This window comes from Schistocerca nitens, chromosome 4, assembly GCF_023898315.1.
Source record: "Schistocerca nitens isolate TAMUIC-IGC-003100 chromosome 4, iqSchNite1.1, whole genome shotgun sequence".
In the NCBI taxonomy this organism is placed as follows: domain Eukaryota; kingdom Metazoa; phylum Arthropoda; class Insecta; order Orthoptera; family Acrididae; genus Schistocerca; species Schistocerca nitens.
Genome location: NC_064617.1, coordinates 988,559,888 through 988,576,848, shown reverse-complemented (window position 1 = coordinate 988,576,848; position 16,961 = coordinate 988,559,888). Strand labels below are relative to the sequence as shown.

General features: G+C 37.2%; 1 protein-coding gene across 1 annotated transcript in view; it reads left to right on the top strand.

Annotated features, from left to right (window-relative positions):
- LOC126253707 (neprilysin-4-like) overlaps nucleotides 1-15,975 on the top strand; it is an 823,274-nt gene extending 807,299 nt beyond the window's left edge. The window contains exons 14-20 of the mRNA XM_049955239.1: nucleotides 784-887; nucleotides 1,264-1,322; nucleotides 5,806-5,854; nucleotides 7,796-7,863; nucleotides 8,992-9,128; nucleotides 12,638-12,808; nucleotides 14,243-15,975. Of these exons, the coding sequence (XP_049811196.1) occupies nucleotides 784-887; nucleotides 1,264-1,322; nucleotides 5,806-5,854; nucleotides 7,796-7,863; nucleotides 8,992-9,128; nucleotides 12,638-12,808; nucleotides 14,243-14,419 (765 nt within the window). The 3' untranslated portion in view covers nucleotides 14,420-15,975. The remainder of the gene's footprint in view (nucleotides 1-783; nucleotides 888-1,263; nucleotides 1,323-5,805; nucleotides 5,855-7,795; nucleotides 7,864-8,991; nucleotides 9,129-12,637; nucleotides 12,809-14,242) is intronic.
- Nucleotides 15,976-16,961: the final 986 nt, after the last annotated feature.

Sequence of the window (16,961 nt, the reverse complement as noted above, 5' to 3'; positions counted from 1 at the left end):
CAATGTATTGTCTTGCGTATTACCCTGTCTTCCACCTTTAAACTCGCAGGTTTTCAAATCTCATCCGGTGCAGCCCCAACAATCAGTCTTTTCTTCTCATCCCATCCAGCATGTCTCCATTGACACACAGTTCTGGGTGACTTTCCAGAAATCTACCCCTTTTCCTAGACCTCTCCAGTCCTTTTCCTTCACCACTCTTCCTTCCCCATCAACCCTTCTGCCTGAAGGAGGAACCACTGGCTCCAAAAGCTTGCCCAATTATAATCATTTATGTGTGTGTTCTACCACTGCTTGGTGAGTAGACTTTTTTTATCTATCCTATTACCTTATTTAATAATAAAGAAAGGTGGATGAATGCTTTGTACAGCCTGCTGATACATGCTTACCTATTAAATATCAAAGTGATCCAGGTTCAGAAAAAAATACTGAGTGGGCACTTAGGCTATAACTACTTTTACATATAATACATTTTGTGTATTTCCTGTAATATTTAGTTGTTGGGATGTGATGTCTTCAAACTCAAAAATAAGACATTACAATAATGGCAGTTTTAAAATTTTGCTCCCTTTTGCATTTTTTCTTTTTTTTTGCGAATGGAGCACACCTGTCACATCAATGATGTTTGTGTGTGTTGTGACTTGTTCAGCATGTACTTAAGTGTCGGAAATGTGGATCAGTTTGTGAATTTATGAAATATTCCATACAAACATTTGTCTATAAAGTATACCCATTGGCCAGTGTTGTTATTCACATACATGTGAAATGCTTTTATTTAATTTACAGACTGAAGTCGTAGAGGGACAGCTGTTTGAGACTTACCTGAAGTTGTCACAAACTTCCATCAAAAGGACACTTGAAGATATCCGCAGATCACCTGACTATAACAGGTTAGTGTTCTAAATTTCATTTGATTCTGTAATTATTTCCGGTTGTACTTTTAACGCTCTGAAATTGCCAAACATAAAAAACTTCTTGCAACTGTAATATGTTGTGACTGCACCTCTTGATCTCAGTCCACTGTGTGATTGTAGGAACCAAACTGTTATTTTATTCCTTACAGTCAGACTTGACACAAAATTCCTCATTTGTATGTGCTAAGGACATAGAGAATATTGGAACACAGATAAAATTGGAAAATAAGTATGCTGGTAAATCTCTAAATGCAACACAAAATAGTGATTACTTGTAACTCTGTGCATGTGCATTTCATATTGAAAATTAATCAACAGTTCTGTTAACGTGGAATGTTATTTCATTTTAAAGGTGGGTGACACCAGCAACAACTGTGAATGCTTTCTACTCACCAATCCTCAACTCTGTCAGTAAGTATTCTCTTCTACTTACAGTGTTGTTATTTGTAATTTCTTTTTCATTTATATCCAAAAGCTAACATTTTAAAACATTTCTGATATATCTAAGATACAGAAGACAAGGTAACTTTAAAGAAATTAATAATGATATTGTGTAACTTAGTGTCATTACTTACTATATGAATACAAATTACCTATAGCTTAACAGAGCCTATCAGAAAAGGAGTGATGAAAGATGATAAGTAAGGAGGAAAAATATAGAAACAAAATAACTGTAAAGTTCTGAGTCAGTAAAGAGAGTTAAAATTGTATTTTGATTTCTTCCATCACCAACTGGATGGTTTACACATACATTCATTCATCATTTCATGTGTTTGTTCATTCATTCACTCATTCATTGGTGTGAAGTAATTTACTAGCTCAGGAACTATGAAAATGGTGAAAAGAGAGGTCAGATGCACTGTGTGATTATGCTCCATGACTTAAAAGACCATAATATTATGAGAATCCCTAAAAACTGAAGCTGTGAGCAACAAGGAAAAGTTCTTAAAATTGTAATCAAACATAAATGTGGTAATATTTGTACTTACCAGGTGCACATACCATCATCATCAAGATGTCTCAAAAACCTTGCTTCAAGAACTAAAGTTTTCTTAACATAGCAAAAATAGAGCTAAAAATTAAACAAAACAAGGCTAAGTTGAGTTTGATTGGGGAAGTCACTCTGTAAGCCAGATAAAGTCTGACACAAGATGCTGCAAGAAATTAATCTGTAATCATGTATCAACATCTACATCTCAGTTCTTCAGACCACCGTGAAATGAATGTCAGCAGATCCTTCCCATTATGTACTTATTGGGGCTTCTTCCCATTCCTATTGTGTATGGAGCACAGGATGAATGATTGAGTAAATGTGTATGTTAGACTGTAATTAATCAGGTCTTGTCTTCATAGTCCCTAAAGGAGCAATATGTAACGGGTGTAGCATACAAGGTGTAGAAGTATGAAAGCAAAATTTCCCTACAGACGGTGCTAGCCATCAGTGTAGGGGCTATCTGCTTCCTGTAATGGCTGACGATGAATGTCAACACACAGGAACCCAAGTTGCAGACATTGGTATCTGTTTCAAACTCATAAACATGACTAGTTTTGTGTCTATGGACTACAGTTTGTGAACAGCATTGGTTTTCTGTTATCATTCGAAGAAAACTGCTGCAGAATCACATTGATTGCTTGTCGAAGCTTTTGGCAAACATGCTCCTGGGAAAACATAGTGTTTCAAGTAGTTCAAAAAACTCAAAAGTGGTGATTTTGAAGTGAGAAACAATGAGTGCAGGAAGCCACCAAAAAAGTTCAACGACAACGAATTGCAGGCCTTATTGGATGAGGATGATACTCAAATTCAACAGCAACTTGTTGAACAATTAAATGTGACACAGAAAGCTGTTTCTATTCAGTTGAAAGCTATGGGAAAGGTGCAGAAACTGGGGAAAATGGGGCCCACAAGAACTGAATGAAAGACAGCAAGCAAATCGAAAGACCACTTGTGAAATGCCGCTGGCCAGATACAAAAGAAAGTCGTTCCTCCATCGAATAGTGACAGGTGATGAAAAATGCTTATATTTTGAGAATCCTAAACATTGCAAATCAAGTGTGAATCCTGGCAATCAATCCACATTCACTGCAAGACCAAACTGCTTTGGAAAGAAGACCATGCTCTGCATTTGGTGGGATCAGAAGGGTGTCATTATGAGCTGCTAAAACCTGATGAAACCATTAACACTGATTGCTACCAACAGCAAATGTTTGATTTAAATCAAGCATTATGTGAGAAATGACTAGAATATGGGAAAAGGCAATATAAAGTCATATTGCTCCATGATAACACCCCATCACACACAGAAAAACGAGTCAGGGAAATGATCGAGGCGTTCAGTTGGGAAATACTAGGGCATGTGGCTTATTCTCCAGACTTGGCTCCATTTGATTATCATCTCTTTGCATCAATGGGACACATTCTTACTGAACCATGCTTCAATTCACATTACATTGTACAAAAATGGCTCGCTGACTGGTTTGCTTTAAAAGAAGAACTGTCTTTTTGGCATAGCATACATAGCCTGCCAGAGAGGTGGGAAATATGTATAAAAAGAACAGACAACCAAATTCCAGTTTCATATTTCTACACCTGGTATTCCTAGATTCCTCATTTAATGCTGGTTTTTTTAAATTTAGTAAGCAGACTTTTCAGGGATCCAGTAGTTTGCAACTATCTTCAAGTGCCTATTGGCTTAAGTTTTTCAGCATCTCTATGATGCTCTCTGATGAGTCCAATAATTTGTGACCTTTCATGTTGCCCTTCTTTGTTCAACATTCCCTGTCAATCCTGTTTGAAGGGAGTCCCACATGCATGAGTATTGTAAGATGGCTTGCATGTAGCCTTTGTCCTACCAATGAACTGAAGTCAGTACCTGTTTTACCTACAACTGGACCTATGTCATCACTCCATTTCATATCCTTGCTGTCTGGTGCATCCAGGTATTTGTATGAGTTACCAATTCAAATTGTAATTCATTGAATTGTGGTCATAGTATACTATGCTCTTACCAGTCTGTGAAATCCACAAATTCCCATTTCTGAACATTTAAAGTGAGTTATCAGTCTTTGCACAACTTTAAAATCTTGCCAAATTTGACTGTATATTTCTGCAGCTCAAACAGTATTTCATCATAGATAACTGTATCTTCTGCATAAGTCAGAAGCTACTATTTATACTGTCATCATGAACAACATGGAATCAAACACACACAATATGAAAGGAGTGACTGAAAATAGAGCCCTGAGGATACAAAAATCAGCAGAGAATGACAGAAGTGATTAGTATGATTATTCAGATAATTTATTATGCTTGTCAATGACGCTATGATATGCTGGTGATGGGAGGAAGAATGAAAATAATATGAACAGTAATGTAAACAATTAGCACGAGAAAAATTATTTGTCTTTCACTAAAATAAAGAAAAACAGTTAAAAGAGACAGTGATAATGGATAATAACACCACCTTTACCAAGTCCATCTTCACTCCTGCTAAGAAGCAAATCCACAGTTCTGCTGTTCATATTTATCTCATCAATGCTTCTATTTTTTAATCTGTCTCATCCATACCTGTAAATCAACAAATACTCTCAACAGACTTTTGAAGTATTATCTATTGCTAGCATTTCAGTGTTTATTTGCACTTCATTATCTTCTGTTTCTCCCTTGATCAAATATCCTGGGTAACTTTTGCAGTTAATATCTTTTAAGTCTAATGACTTTTAACAGTTCCCCCAATCTCATAAAATAAAAGTAGGTATAGTCCTGAAAGTTAACATTTTTGAAATTTCTGTAACAGTTTCTGCCTCCTGGTAAGTAAAAATGAATTATCATTTTGGTGATTACATTACTTATAGAATCTGACTTAAAATGAAACTAATTTCCTTGACATCTTATGGTGATTATGGATCCTGTTGCAAGCACAGTCTTCAGTGACCAGTACACATGTTATTCAGTATACAGAAAGCTCTCAATACTCATTCAGAGTTTCTAATGTTTCCGACTTAAAGTGTGAGTGTGAATTTGGGTTATTTCGGTTTATTCCCCCAAACCACCTTCCACTTGTTTATGAGGTGGCTTCCTTGGAATTTGCAGCCACTCTTCTTTACTGGATAGCTGGCTGCTGGAAACCCTCTTCACTTCTTCTCCAGCGAATAATGCTAGGTACAGTAATTTTCAGACAGACATACAAACTTTGCTTTTCATCTATTAATGATGTATTTGACTTTCATACACAATAAAACTATCACTTTCAACATAAATATATAACTTCTGGTAAGTCCCTCATACAGTTGAACATCAGAAACAAATTAAATTACAGTTACAATAAAGTTGGCTTTGATACCATAACTTTTCTTAGCATAAATCAGAAAATAAGTCTTGCCTATAGCAAGGTTACGTCAAGAGTTTTCAGGAGTTCTTTTTCGATTGTCTTTGTTTTAATAACAATAGTCAATGACCCGACAAGCACAGAGCTGCATATAAACTCCATGGTTCTTCCTTACACACTCACTAAAACATCTTTGGATTGCCCAACAGGTACTTGTCGATGCCGTTTGTCCACTGCGTATACTTTCTTCCCGCAACTGATTTTAAACCTGCACACACAAACATGTGATGCGCAGTAGGTGGGATTCTACCATTCCACACTCATATCCAGAATATCGTGTGTTCGAGACAGTAGAAGGCTGAGTGGTTCTATAATTTACACAGAAAATCTCAAATCACCACAAGTTATATACAATTTCGTTTCTTTGCTTGTGCAATGCTCCATGGTAACCATCAGGCAGCTACTAATGAATAAATTGCAACTCATTTTTTTAACATGCTGAGCCTTGAACAAGTTCTGTACAACAAGTATTATCATCAAAAATCTAAAGTATTGTATTCTTTTTGCAGCATTTCCTGCTGGAATATTGCAGCCTCCTTTCTATGGTCTTGGTCTTGAGTAAGTATAAACATGCGCAAGGAATTTTCTTACATCCTGTTGCAAAAATATGGTAAATGTAACTAACTATAACTTTCAGTCTTATCTGAATTTGAATAATAATGTATCTGATAAAAATTTAAGTTTCACATAATGTAACATGACATGTAAATTTTGTAAGTTAATACCCAAAAATACATGGGAACCAAATTTTAAACCAAGTCTGTATCTACAGCAATACACCACAAGGGTACTTCTCGTACTACTAACTCACCCCCTTCCCTGTTCTATTCGTGAATGACACGTGGGAATAATGATTGTTGGAAGGCCTCTGCATTATCTCCAATTTCTCAAATTTTAGCATTGTGGTCATTCCATGAGAAGTATGTGGGAGGAAGTAATATGTTGTCTGGCTCTTCCTGAAAAGTGCTCTTTCGAAATTTCAGTAGTAAACCTCTCCGTGATGAACAGTGCTGCTCTTTTAGTGTCTGCCACTAGAACATTTTGAGCATCTCTGTAATACTCTCATACCAACTAAATGATCCCATGAGAAAACATGCTACTCTTTGTTGGGTCTTATCTCTCTCTTCCCTTAGTACTACTTGGTAAGAGTCGAAGATTGATGAACAGTACTCGAGAATCTGTCGAACAAGTGTCTTGTATGCCACTTCTCTCATGGATGACCTACACTTCCTTAAGATTCTTCCTATGAATCTCATTTTGGCATCTGTTTATCCCACTACTTATTCTGTGTAGTCATTCCACTTGAGATCACTCTGTATAGTGATGGTGAAAATAAATCTTCAAAAAGTTAGGGGAAAGGGTAAAAAACTGAAAATGTTGCATTAGCACAGATGCAGTGGTTGTGACTTTCAAAGACTTTGGTTCAAATTTCCATTTGGCTATTCAGGGTTAGGTTTTGTGATGTTTATCCAAATCACTGAAGACAAGTGTTGGAATGCTTCCTTTTAGAAAAACAAGGCTGATTTCCTTCCCCTGATATAATATTGTACTCTGTCTCTAATGACCTCATCACTGACAGAACATTATACCCTAATATTTCTTCCTTGCTGGAAACATTCTAGTTTTATTCTCCCACATTTTTCAAGTTTTCGTAATTGTATCTATAAAATTTTGTTTCATGATGGCCCAGATGAACAGATAAAAATAAGTATCACTGTCAAACATTCTGACGTGTTAAAATTGAATGATAGACTAAAACTCGAACCAAAACCTTTAGCTATTGATGTTCTCAATAACAGCTGTCCAGGATTGACTTACAACCTTGCTTCTCAGCTTCAGCCCTGCTAGTACCTCTCTCCCACTTTCCCACATGCTCCTCTGCACTCCTTCTGGACTAACAAGCCTGAAAAGGAATGTATCATGAAGAAATGTCTTAGCCACAGCCCAGAAACCATTTTCAGAATGAAACCTTCACTCTCCAGCAGAGTGGGCTCTATTGTTAATACTCATGACACATTAAAAGTGTGTGCTGAACCAAACTTTGCAGATAGTGGTTTCCACTTAAGTGATCCACACACAGTGCATAACATGCTTTCACATCTTCAGTGGTGTCAGTACTTCTTTTTTACTTTCCAAACTGGAGTCCATTTGCACACAATTTTAATCTGCCAAAAAGTTTTGCAAAATTGTACACTCTGCTGCTGAGCAAAAGATTTTTTCCAGAAACAACTAACATGGTAATGCTTTTGCTTCACTCGCTGCATGTAGTTTTTAAATTAAGATTATATTGGCTCTTTAGAATGCTGCATGAATGGTAAAAGTACACAATAATTTAAATATCCAGCTGTGAGAAAATGGTTATGTCAAAAGTTAACATTCTAATGTTATGCCACATGCGTTATTCCACCGCAGAAACAAGCCATGTAGTTTTATCATTACTAATTTATCAATTATCTTTACAATATGCTGCAATTCAGTTTCTGCTATTCTTCTTTGCAGGTCACTAAATTATGGAGCTATTGGAGCAATTATGGGGCATGAATTAACTCATGGCTTTGATGATCAAGGTAAGCATCAAGATCAACACACTCTAGATCATTATTTTCACAAATAATTTTCACAGAAATGGATATTCCACTGTTATAAATTACAACATAAATCTCAGGGAGGAAATAATAAACAGTAGCGTAATAATAATCATCCATTCCATCATGAATTATAGGTGTTACTTCTGTACACTTAAAAGATCAGACAAAAGTCTAGATGCAAACTTTTGCTTTTCTTTCAACCGTAGTGCACGCACACACACACAATCATCTCAAAGTTCACCTCTGTGACCTTGGAAACTCTTATTGTTTGTGAGTGGTTGTCCAGTCAAATTGGTTTGAGAGACAGGTGGAAGGATTGTGGCAGTGGGTATGCACGAAGAGTATTAAGGAGAGATAGTAGGAAGGTGGTAGGAAGCAGCAGATGAGCAGATGGAAAGAAAGAAAGCTCTCTGCTGATATTTAAGAACAAAGAGGATGGAGAGGGGGGGGGGAGGAGGAGGAGGAGGGACTAATGGAGTTAAAAGTTGGAATGGGAGAGAATCACAATGGAATAGGACAGGAGAGGCAAATGCAGTAAAATGAGAAGTAAAGGAGAGGGAAGAATATGTTTTGAGAATGAGAACTAGTGGAGATTTTGATGAGCAGTTTTTCATGAAAGGAGCCTCACCTTTAAAAGCAACAGTATCACTCCCCCTCTCTCTACTGCTTTCTACCGTTATGGGTATTAGTTCAAATTTTTGCGTCCATCATGACAGCTACCCATCACCCTCTCTCCTGCCCCCCACTACTTCCTTATCCCTCCTTGCCCACGTAGTCCTGAACCCCCCCCCCTCTCTTCCAACCACCAACCCATTCTACAACCATTTACCCTCTGTATCCAGTCATCTCACTTCTGAATTGTCGCTGACAGACTGTAGCTACTGTCATGGCTGAGGAAATAAATGTGTGTAACTGCCTCATCTTTCAAATATATCTTTGTTGTCAACCATCATTCATCAGAATGGTTGCCTGCCTTTGATGTTTATTTTAAGTGCTGTTCATTTCCATACAGTCAAGAAACCTGTGCATTTGATCTACTTGTATTTTTAGTTGGCAATATAAAAGCTACTCTGACTTATTTTGACAAATTCTAAATTATCTTTTCAGGACGTCGTTATGACAAGCATGGAAATTTGAAACAATGGTGGACAGACACTACTCTAACGGAATATGAGAAGCGTGTCAAGTGCATTGTAGACCAGTACAGCCATTATCAAGTTAATGAGATTGGAGATAATTTCACAGTAAGTGTTTATAATTACAAAGCTATCAATGTAATAGAGGGAAACATTCCACGTGGGAAAAATATATCTAAAAACAAAGATGATGTGACTTACCGAACGAAAGCGCTGGCAGGTCGATAGACACACAAACAAACACAAACACACACACAAAATTCAAGCTTTTGCAACAAACTGTTGCCTCATCAGGAAAGAGGGAAGGAGAGGGAAAGACGAAAGGATGTGGGTTTTAAGGGGGAGGGTAAGGAGTCATTCCAATCCCGGGAGCGGAAAGACTTACCTTGGGGGAAAAAAGGACAGGTATACACTCGCACACACACACATATCCATTCACACATATACAGACGCAAGCAGACATATTTAAAGACCCATATGTCTGCTTGTGTCTGTATATGTGTGGATGGATGTGTGTGTGTGTGTGTGTGCGCGAGTGTATACCTGTCCTTTTTTCCCCCTAAGGTAAGTCTTTCCGCTCCCGGGATTGGAATGACTCCTTACCCTCTCCCTTAAAACCCACATCCTTTCGTCTTTCCCTCTCCTTCCCTCTTTCCTGATGAGGCAACAGTTTGTTGCGAAAGCTTGAATTTTGTGTGTGTGTTTGTGTTTGTTTGTGTGTCTATCGACGTGCCAGCGCTTTCGTTCGGTAAGTCACATCATCTTTGTTTTTAGATATAATTACAAAGCTAGTTACTTTCATATTCTCTTTTTAGGTCATCATAATTAACATGGTAATGTGGGATTCTGACATTACTGGCTTACATTTTCTTCATCAAAATGCTTTCAGGAATTGCCTCACACACACATACATACAAACCAGTACCTTCCACACTTCCAGTTTCAGTCTGATCTCCCATTATATCTGACTTATAGCTGCCCTTTCTGTTGCTACTGATTCTGATTTCAGGTTTTCTAATTTTAACTGTTGTTTAAGCTTCTATTTGAGGGTGCTGCTGTAGCATATATGAGTGTACCGTGACTCCAATGTGGGTATGTAAGCACCGACAGGTAGGCAAGGGATTAGTGTGGAGGTTGTGTCTTTCTAACGTGCATGCAGTAAATGTGAAAACATGAGTTATGTTAACATTTTTACCATATGCATCCATACGGGACCAAGATGCTTTTATTCTTTTCTTGGATACCGAAGGACAAACACCAGTAGATGTGTCAATCAGGGAGTAGTTATAGGGCAGCATGTCGTCAAAAACCACAATTGTGGAATGACGTTTGGCAAGATGTTTTGCTGCTTCATGTTAATGCATGACCCATATCACAAATGTCGTAACGCAGAAGTTACACAAACTCCAGTGGGAGACACTCGAGCACTCACCTTATAGTCCTGATCTCTCCCCAGGTGATTATCACATCTTTGGTCCCTTAACCCTCGAGCAGGTCGTGTCTGTGTATGAAGTCTGCCAACCAAAAATGAAATGATTTTGTGCGGTTCCATTTTTGTTTCACAACTTCAAGCCTATACCTATTCCTTCAGTATTGCTTCAGGTAACACAGTGATAAACTGTGTTGCCATATGTCCAAGTGAGCGGTAGTAATATAAAATACAAAGCAAACTAGATGAGAATAAAATTACGATCTGTTCAAAAAAAATGACCCCCATTACAAACCAGCCACATTATCCCACATTGAGGCAGTTGTCTATGAGATAATTAGTGATCAAATAAGCAGCTGCCTGAGATCTGATGCAACTGCACTGCATAATGCTCCGAATGTGTCATTAACACCTTTCCTTGGCAAAAGAGAGTTATAGTGAAAATTTATTTCATTATTGTTTAATAAAACAGTAGTTTAGCTCATATTATGTAAGTTTATTTTCTCCTTGTTTAAATAAACTAAGATTAAACTGTGATTTTGAACATACTTGACTTACCTTGGTAACATAAGGAAACCTATTGTTTTCATGAGTACCACACGCCCGCTCGTGTTATGAAAAACAGCGCACCCGCTTGAGGGTTAAAAAAGATTTTGAAAGGTCAACAGTTTTTGTTAGTTGAGGATGTGCAGTAGGTAGTTACACACTTCTTCATGCAGCAGGGCACGGTGTTTCCCCAAATGGCTATCTTCAGCCTAGTGCGTTGGTGGGATGATTGCTTAAATTCTCGAAGTGATTTTACCTGATTGTCATACTGATTCTGGACTGTATGGCCTTCAAATGGAAACTTTTTGATTGTCCCATATATTCATCAATAGTTTATGCTCTCATAGTGTCCTGCTGTGTTTTAATTGGCATGGGACCTTCAGTGACTTTTCTACTTATAGTCTTGTTTCCTCCAACTCCTTTCTCTCTTCTTATAGAAGATAAATATAGTGCATTTTCACTATAACTCTCTTTTGCCAAGGAAAGGTGTTAATGACGCATTCGGAGCATTATGCAGTGCAGTTGCATCAGATCTCGGGCAACTGCTTATTTGATCACTAATTATCTCATAGACAACTGCCTCAATGTGGGATAATGTGGCTGGTTTGTAACGGGGGTCATTTTTTTGAACAGATCGTAATTTTATTCTCATCTAGTTTGCTTTGTATTTTATATTACTACCGCTCACTTGGACATATGGCAACACAGTTTATCACTGTGTTACCTGAAGCAATACTGAAGGAATAGGTATAGGCTTGAAGTTGTGAAACAAAAATGGAACCGCACAAAATCATTTCATTTTTGGTTGGCAGACTTCATACACAGACGCGACCTGCTCGAGGGTTAAGGGACCAAAGATGTGATAACCACCTGGGGAGAGATCAGGACTATAAGGTGAGTGCTCGAGTGTCTCCCACTGGAGTTTGTGTAACTTCTGCGTTACGACATTTGCACTATAAGGTGAGTGCTCGAGTGTCTCCCACTGGAGTTTGTGTAACTTCTGCGTTACGACATTTGCACTATAAGGTGAGTGCTCGAGTGTCTCCCACTGGAGTTTGTGTAACTTCTGCGTTACGACATATGCACTAAGCAGATTCAGAAGGATGTAGGTTGCAGTAGGTACTGGGAGATGAAGCAGCTTGCACAGGATAGAGTAGCATGGAGAGCTGCATCAAACCAGTCTCAGGACTGAAGACCACAACAACATAGAAGAGGGAACCTCTGGCTCCAAAAGCTAACATTCTCCTTCATTTAAGTATGTGCCATCTGCTACTGCTGATGCTGCTTGGTAAACAGAAAATATTTCAATCTTTCAGTATTCATTTCATTTACATTTATGATATATGCAACACAAATAAGTAATTACTTGTTCTTCAAGAGATTTCTCTTATGCTGTCATATACATTGGCACTCAACAGCTGACATAGCAATGCAGAAAGAGCACAGGCATAAAAATAACTAATGCCAACACGAGAAATGACAAAAGTTACCATCATACTCAACAGATTAAATTAAATTATTACTAATAAGAATGTCATTGTAGTTAGAGCTCAGTACACGTATCACTTATTACAGTGTAAAACAAGTTCCTAAGCTATATTATATGCACTTTGTTGTAAGTGATAAATGGTGTCTTTTGTAGGTTAATGGTATCAATACTCAAGGTGAAAACATTGCTGACAATGGAGGCATCAGAGAAGCATTAAGAGCGTATCAAAAGTTTCAAGCAAGGCATGGTAATCAAACTGAATTATTGCTTCCTGGCTTGTCACAGTATTCACCAGAGCAGCTGTTCTACATCGGTTTTGCACATGTAAGTATTATTGCATGTATGAGGATTACATTGTTTAAAAGATTAGGATACACTGATAACTAATCCACGTTCCTTTGAAAATACGCCATAATAAATTTTATTTTCCCTTGCAGGGTAGGGTGAATAGAGAGACAATTTTCTTGTAGTAACATGTATCATGATCACATGGAAGACCTTACTGGCAAATTCCCTTTCCAGTCAAAATATTATGTATGTGATGATTAAAAAAATTCCTGGTTTGAAACAAAAGTGAATTACCCTGGTGCAACAATTTATACTACTTTTTTTTCATCTGGTAGATTTTAAGAACATAGATCTAATTCTCACAATACAAACGCTATGTGACAGTAAGCATTCCTGCGAGGCTGACAAAACTCTGTATAATGGAATGTTATGTGACCAAGTTGTAGACATAAAAGTCCAGGAGTTTTGAATATCCATCCAACTAAATGCTGTGATTTCACTGAAGCATGCTGCCATCATGCTGAAATTTTAGTTAAATGAATGACCCAATTATAGTGTCAAATTAAGAAGGCACATTTGGAAATAACAGCTGCTAGGTCTTGCACTAATTTCCAGTTCACCCAATGAGAGTTACCAAGACTGCAAGAATTTTCAGTAATAAGTCATTTGTTGACAATTGTTCTTTCTCTTCTGAGCAGATTTTCAGCACACAGAGCTGGCAATTTTTTTCTTAAAAATTAATCAGTGGCAATCAAAGTATTATACAGACATGTTCATCTTGCAGCATTTTTTCTCTCTTCGTTCTTGTGCCCTCTCTTCAAACATACATCCTCAGAACGAAAGATCTCATTTATATTTCATCTGCACTTATCATACACATGTGATTTCTATTACTTCTGTAATAGATGGCAGGTGTGAGGTATATATCAGATTCCCCCTCCCTCGAGCGCACCCTCCGCCGTCCGCACCGCGGATGCTCTCTTGGCCGTCCACGCCGAGGTTTGACGCCCGGCTTGTGGCCTAGCGTCTGTGTGTTCCCTTGTAGGTCCATGCCCAGGAAAGTTTGCCAGCAGCATTTCGGAGGTTCCTCCCCCTGCCCTTGAAGTCAGTACATTTTGGGATATTCTTAAGAGGTGTTCCTATGTTCTAGCATACCCACATAAATTCTGAAGGAAATATTGCAACACTCTTATCAGATACGTATATTTTACTACAAAACCATACTTTCATTATGAAAATATCATACCAAAGCTCCTAAATCAGTTTTAGACCTTTCAATTTTGACAGTTGGTAAGGAGCAGGTACAAGAAGTGGGCTGCTTAAAAAACAAGGACTTTTTCATATAATAAAGAGGAACAAGATCTTCTTACACCTCCTACATCAAGTCCATACACTGAAGCAACATTGAGTGAAGTGCATTATGACACTTATTTTTATACTCTTAGTACTTAATAATCTTTCTTTTTGCAGATGTGGTGTGGAAATTCAACTAAAGGAGCACTCAAGTCACGAGTAGTTGAAGGAGTGCACAGTCCAAACAGGTATCGAGTGATTGGCACACTGTCAAATTCTGAAGATTTTTCAAAGGCCTGGAACTGTAAACCAGGAAGCCCAATGAACCCTGAGAAAAAGTGTGTTTTATGGTGAATCAGTTCAATTGTGTCGTACTGAAAGTTGCTGCCAAAAAGGAGCCTCTGATATCAGTGACAGTGATGTAATGTTGTGTTTAGTGTATGTGACAATATGTGCATCATTGGATGTGCTCAGATATATGTATGCTTCATGGTACTGGTACAAACAACCAGTGTTGCATGGAGAAATTAAACTGCAGTTCTGAGAAAACATCAGGAAGCATATCTCAGGTTCTACTGAAGAACATTATTCAGTTTCAGTGGTTCAAGTGAAACAAAATATATCACTATCAAGTCACAATTATGGTGTCATAAGGCTTACGTGAAATCAAGCACAGATTTTCTAAATTTGTTTGATTTTTGTATTCTTACTCAAATCACGTGAGATTGAAACTGATGTACAAACCCAGATTTAGCAGCTTTCAAGATTGTTGAATGTGACAGAGGTAGAACATAAAAAGTTGATCTGCAGTTTGGAAGCAGTAATTGTGATGAGTGTGTGAGTAATTGTAAAAAATGTATGGTTGGTAACAACAAAGAGTGAACATGTAATCATGAAAAAATGTTTTGAGCAATCTCGTACTATTGTGTAACAGACTCATAGGCAGCTGAAAAAGAGAAAAGACAGATGAAAAACTGAATGTACAATTATTTTCAAACAGAGTTGTGGCATACTGGAAAAAAAATACTTTACTGATAAAGAAGTGGGTGCACAAGAAATCTTGCTAACGTAATATACAGAAGTATGATGTGTAAAGAATATCAGGCAGTGTCTGAATTAAATGGCAGTTATAAATTAAGTCTCATTACCCATAAAATTATCATTATTGTATGTATTTTCCAAGCAACATGATGTGTATCACCCAATAACAACAGAGGAGATCACATCATTTCCATTTCACAAGGATGTAACAAATGAGATGATAATCATCCAAAGATTGAATATTTTATCCCACTTCTTTTGTAAGTCATCAGTTCTGTGCCGTAAATTAAAAACTATGAATGCATTTGTTCTCAAAGAAGTACTGAAAATTACATTGCAGCTAATTGTTGCAGATATTTGTAAAACCCTATTCTGAAATTCATCACTCAAATCAGCGTCTGTGCCCTTGACAAGTGCATCCATAGTACAACTTCTGACATTCAATGTCTTATCAAAACTCTTTGGTTTGAAAAATGTGTAAACAGGTGTTGGTCAATTTTAGTAAGAAAGATACAAATGTTACTACAATCCCAATTCAATAAATTTCAGTTAAATGCATTATGCAACCAGAACTGAGGACAAGCGATAGATGGATTGTTTCATCCATTTTCTTTTGCACCCATTTAGAACCAACTTCCTGCATCAGGAGAGACAAGAGTTCTCATTCATTACAATATTTAAGTCATTAGTTCCAGCAGCACTTTTTTCTTTTTCTTGAGCTATGAGTGGTTCTTTAACCTTGCTTAATTATACATAATTAGTGATTACTTTTCATATATTCCCCTCTGCTAAGTGAAAGAATTTTTCAATGTTAAACCCCTTTTAATCTGAAATTTGCGAGCAACTAATCAATTGAGGGGGGGGGGGGGGGGGGGATATAGAATGGGCAATGCATTATAATACTGGCCACCCTTAAGGAAACATTCAAAAGCAAGCTTCGATTCAGCTCTCGACGTGCAGTAGTTACAAATACGGATTTTGATTTCAAGAACAGGACATACTTTTATCTGCCAATTTTGGAAATATTTCATTTCAGATCATTGTTAACAAAAAAGATAATTTCCAAAAGTTTCTCCTCAGTGCCATTTTCAAAAATACTCCATGACTATCTGCTGCAATGACTTAACTATATGTACTTACAAGGCAGTCTATGGAGCACTGATATGACTGTTGTGTAAGTTTCTCTTGCTGTTCCAAGCCACAAATGTAACAGACAACTATGAAGGTCTACAAGAGAATTGTAAAAGAACCTCAATAGTCTGTACATACCATCTTAGAAACAAAACTCGTATTAAATACTTGATGGCAACATAGACGTATACTTTTTGTACCACAAATGCTGTTTTTGTGACCAATGCATGGGTTTTTTCCCTGCAACTTTCAACCTGTTGAATTATAACATAAGTACAAAATGAAACAGAACACTCATGAACTATTGGTTTAGCCTGATCGAAACCAAAATCTGTTATTTTTACTTTTGATCTCATGGTAACTAAAAGTGTTCATCACAAATGAATAAGTAAATACCATAGATCTCTAGAGTATCACAATCATTATTTATTTTTAAAGTTATCATCACATGATGTATGTGAACAAATTGTGAAATACATTTCATATGTAACTATAAAAAGAAAAAAAAAATGTTCTTTCATTTATTTGTATATCTTCCATTAACATAATACCACAGTTCCTTTTCCCAAATCAGTAACAGTTTAAGTGTGTTTAACATTTCTGCATCCAAATATCAGCAGCTGTTGAAACAAAGTGTGTAAAAATGGGAAAGAAAATTAATGTTTCAGTGCTTCACCAACAAACATCATTAATGTAAGCTGAGGAGATGGAGTATAGGAATAGG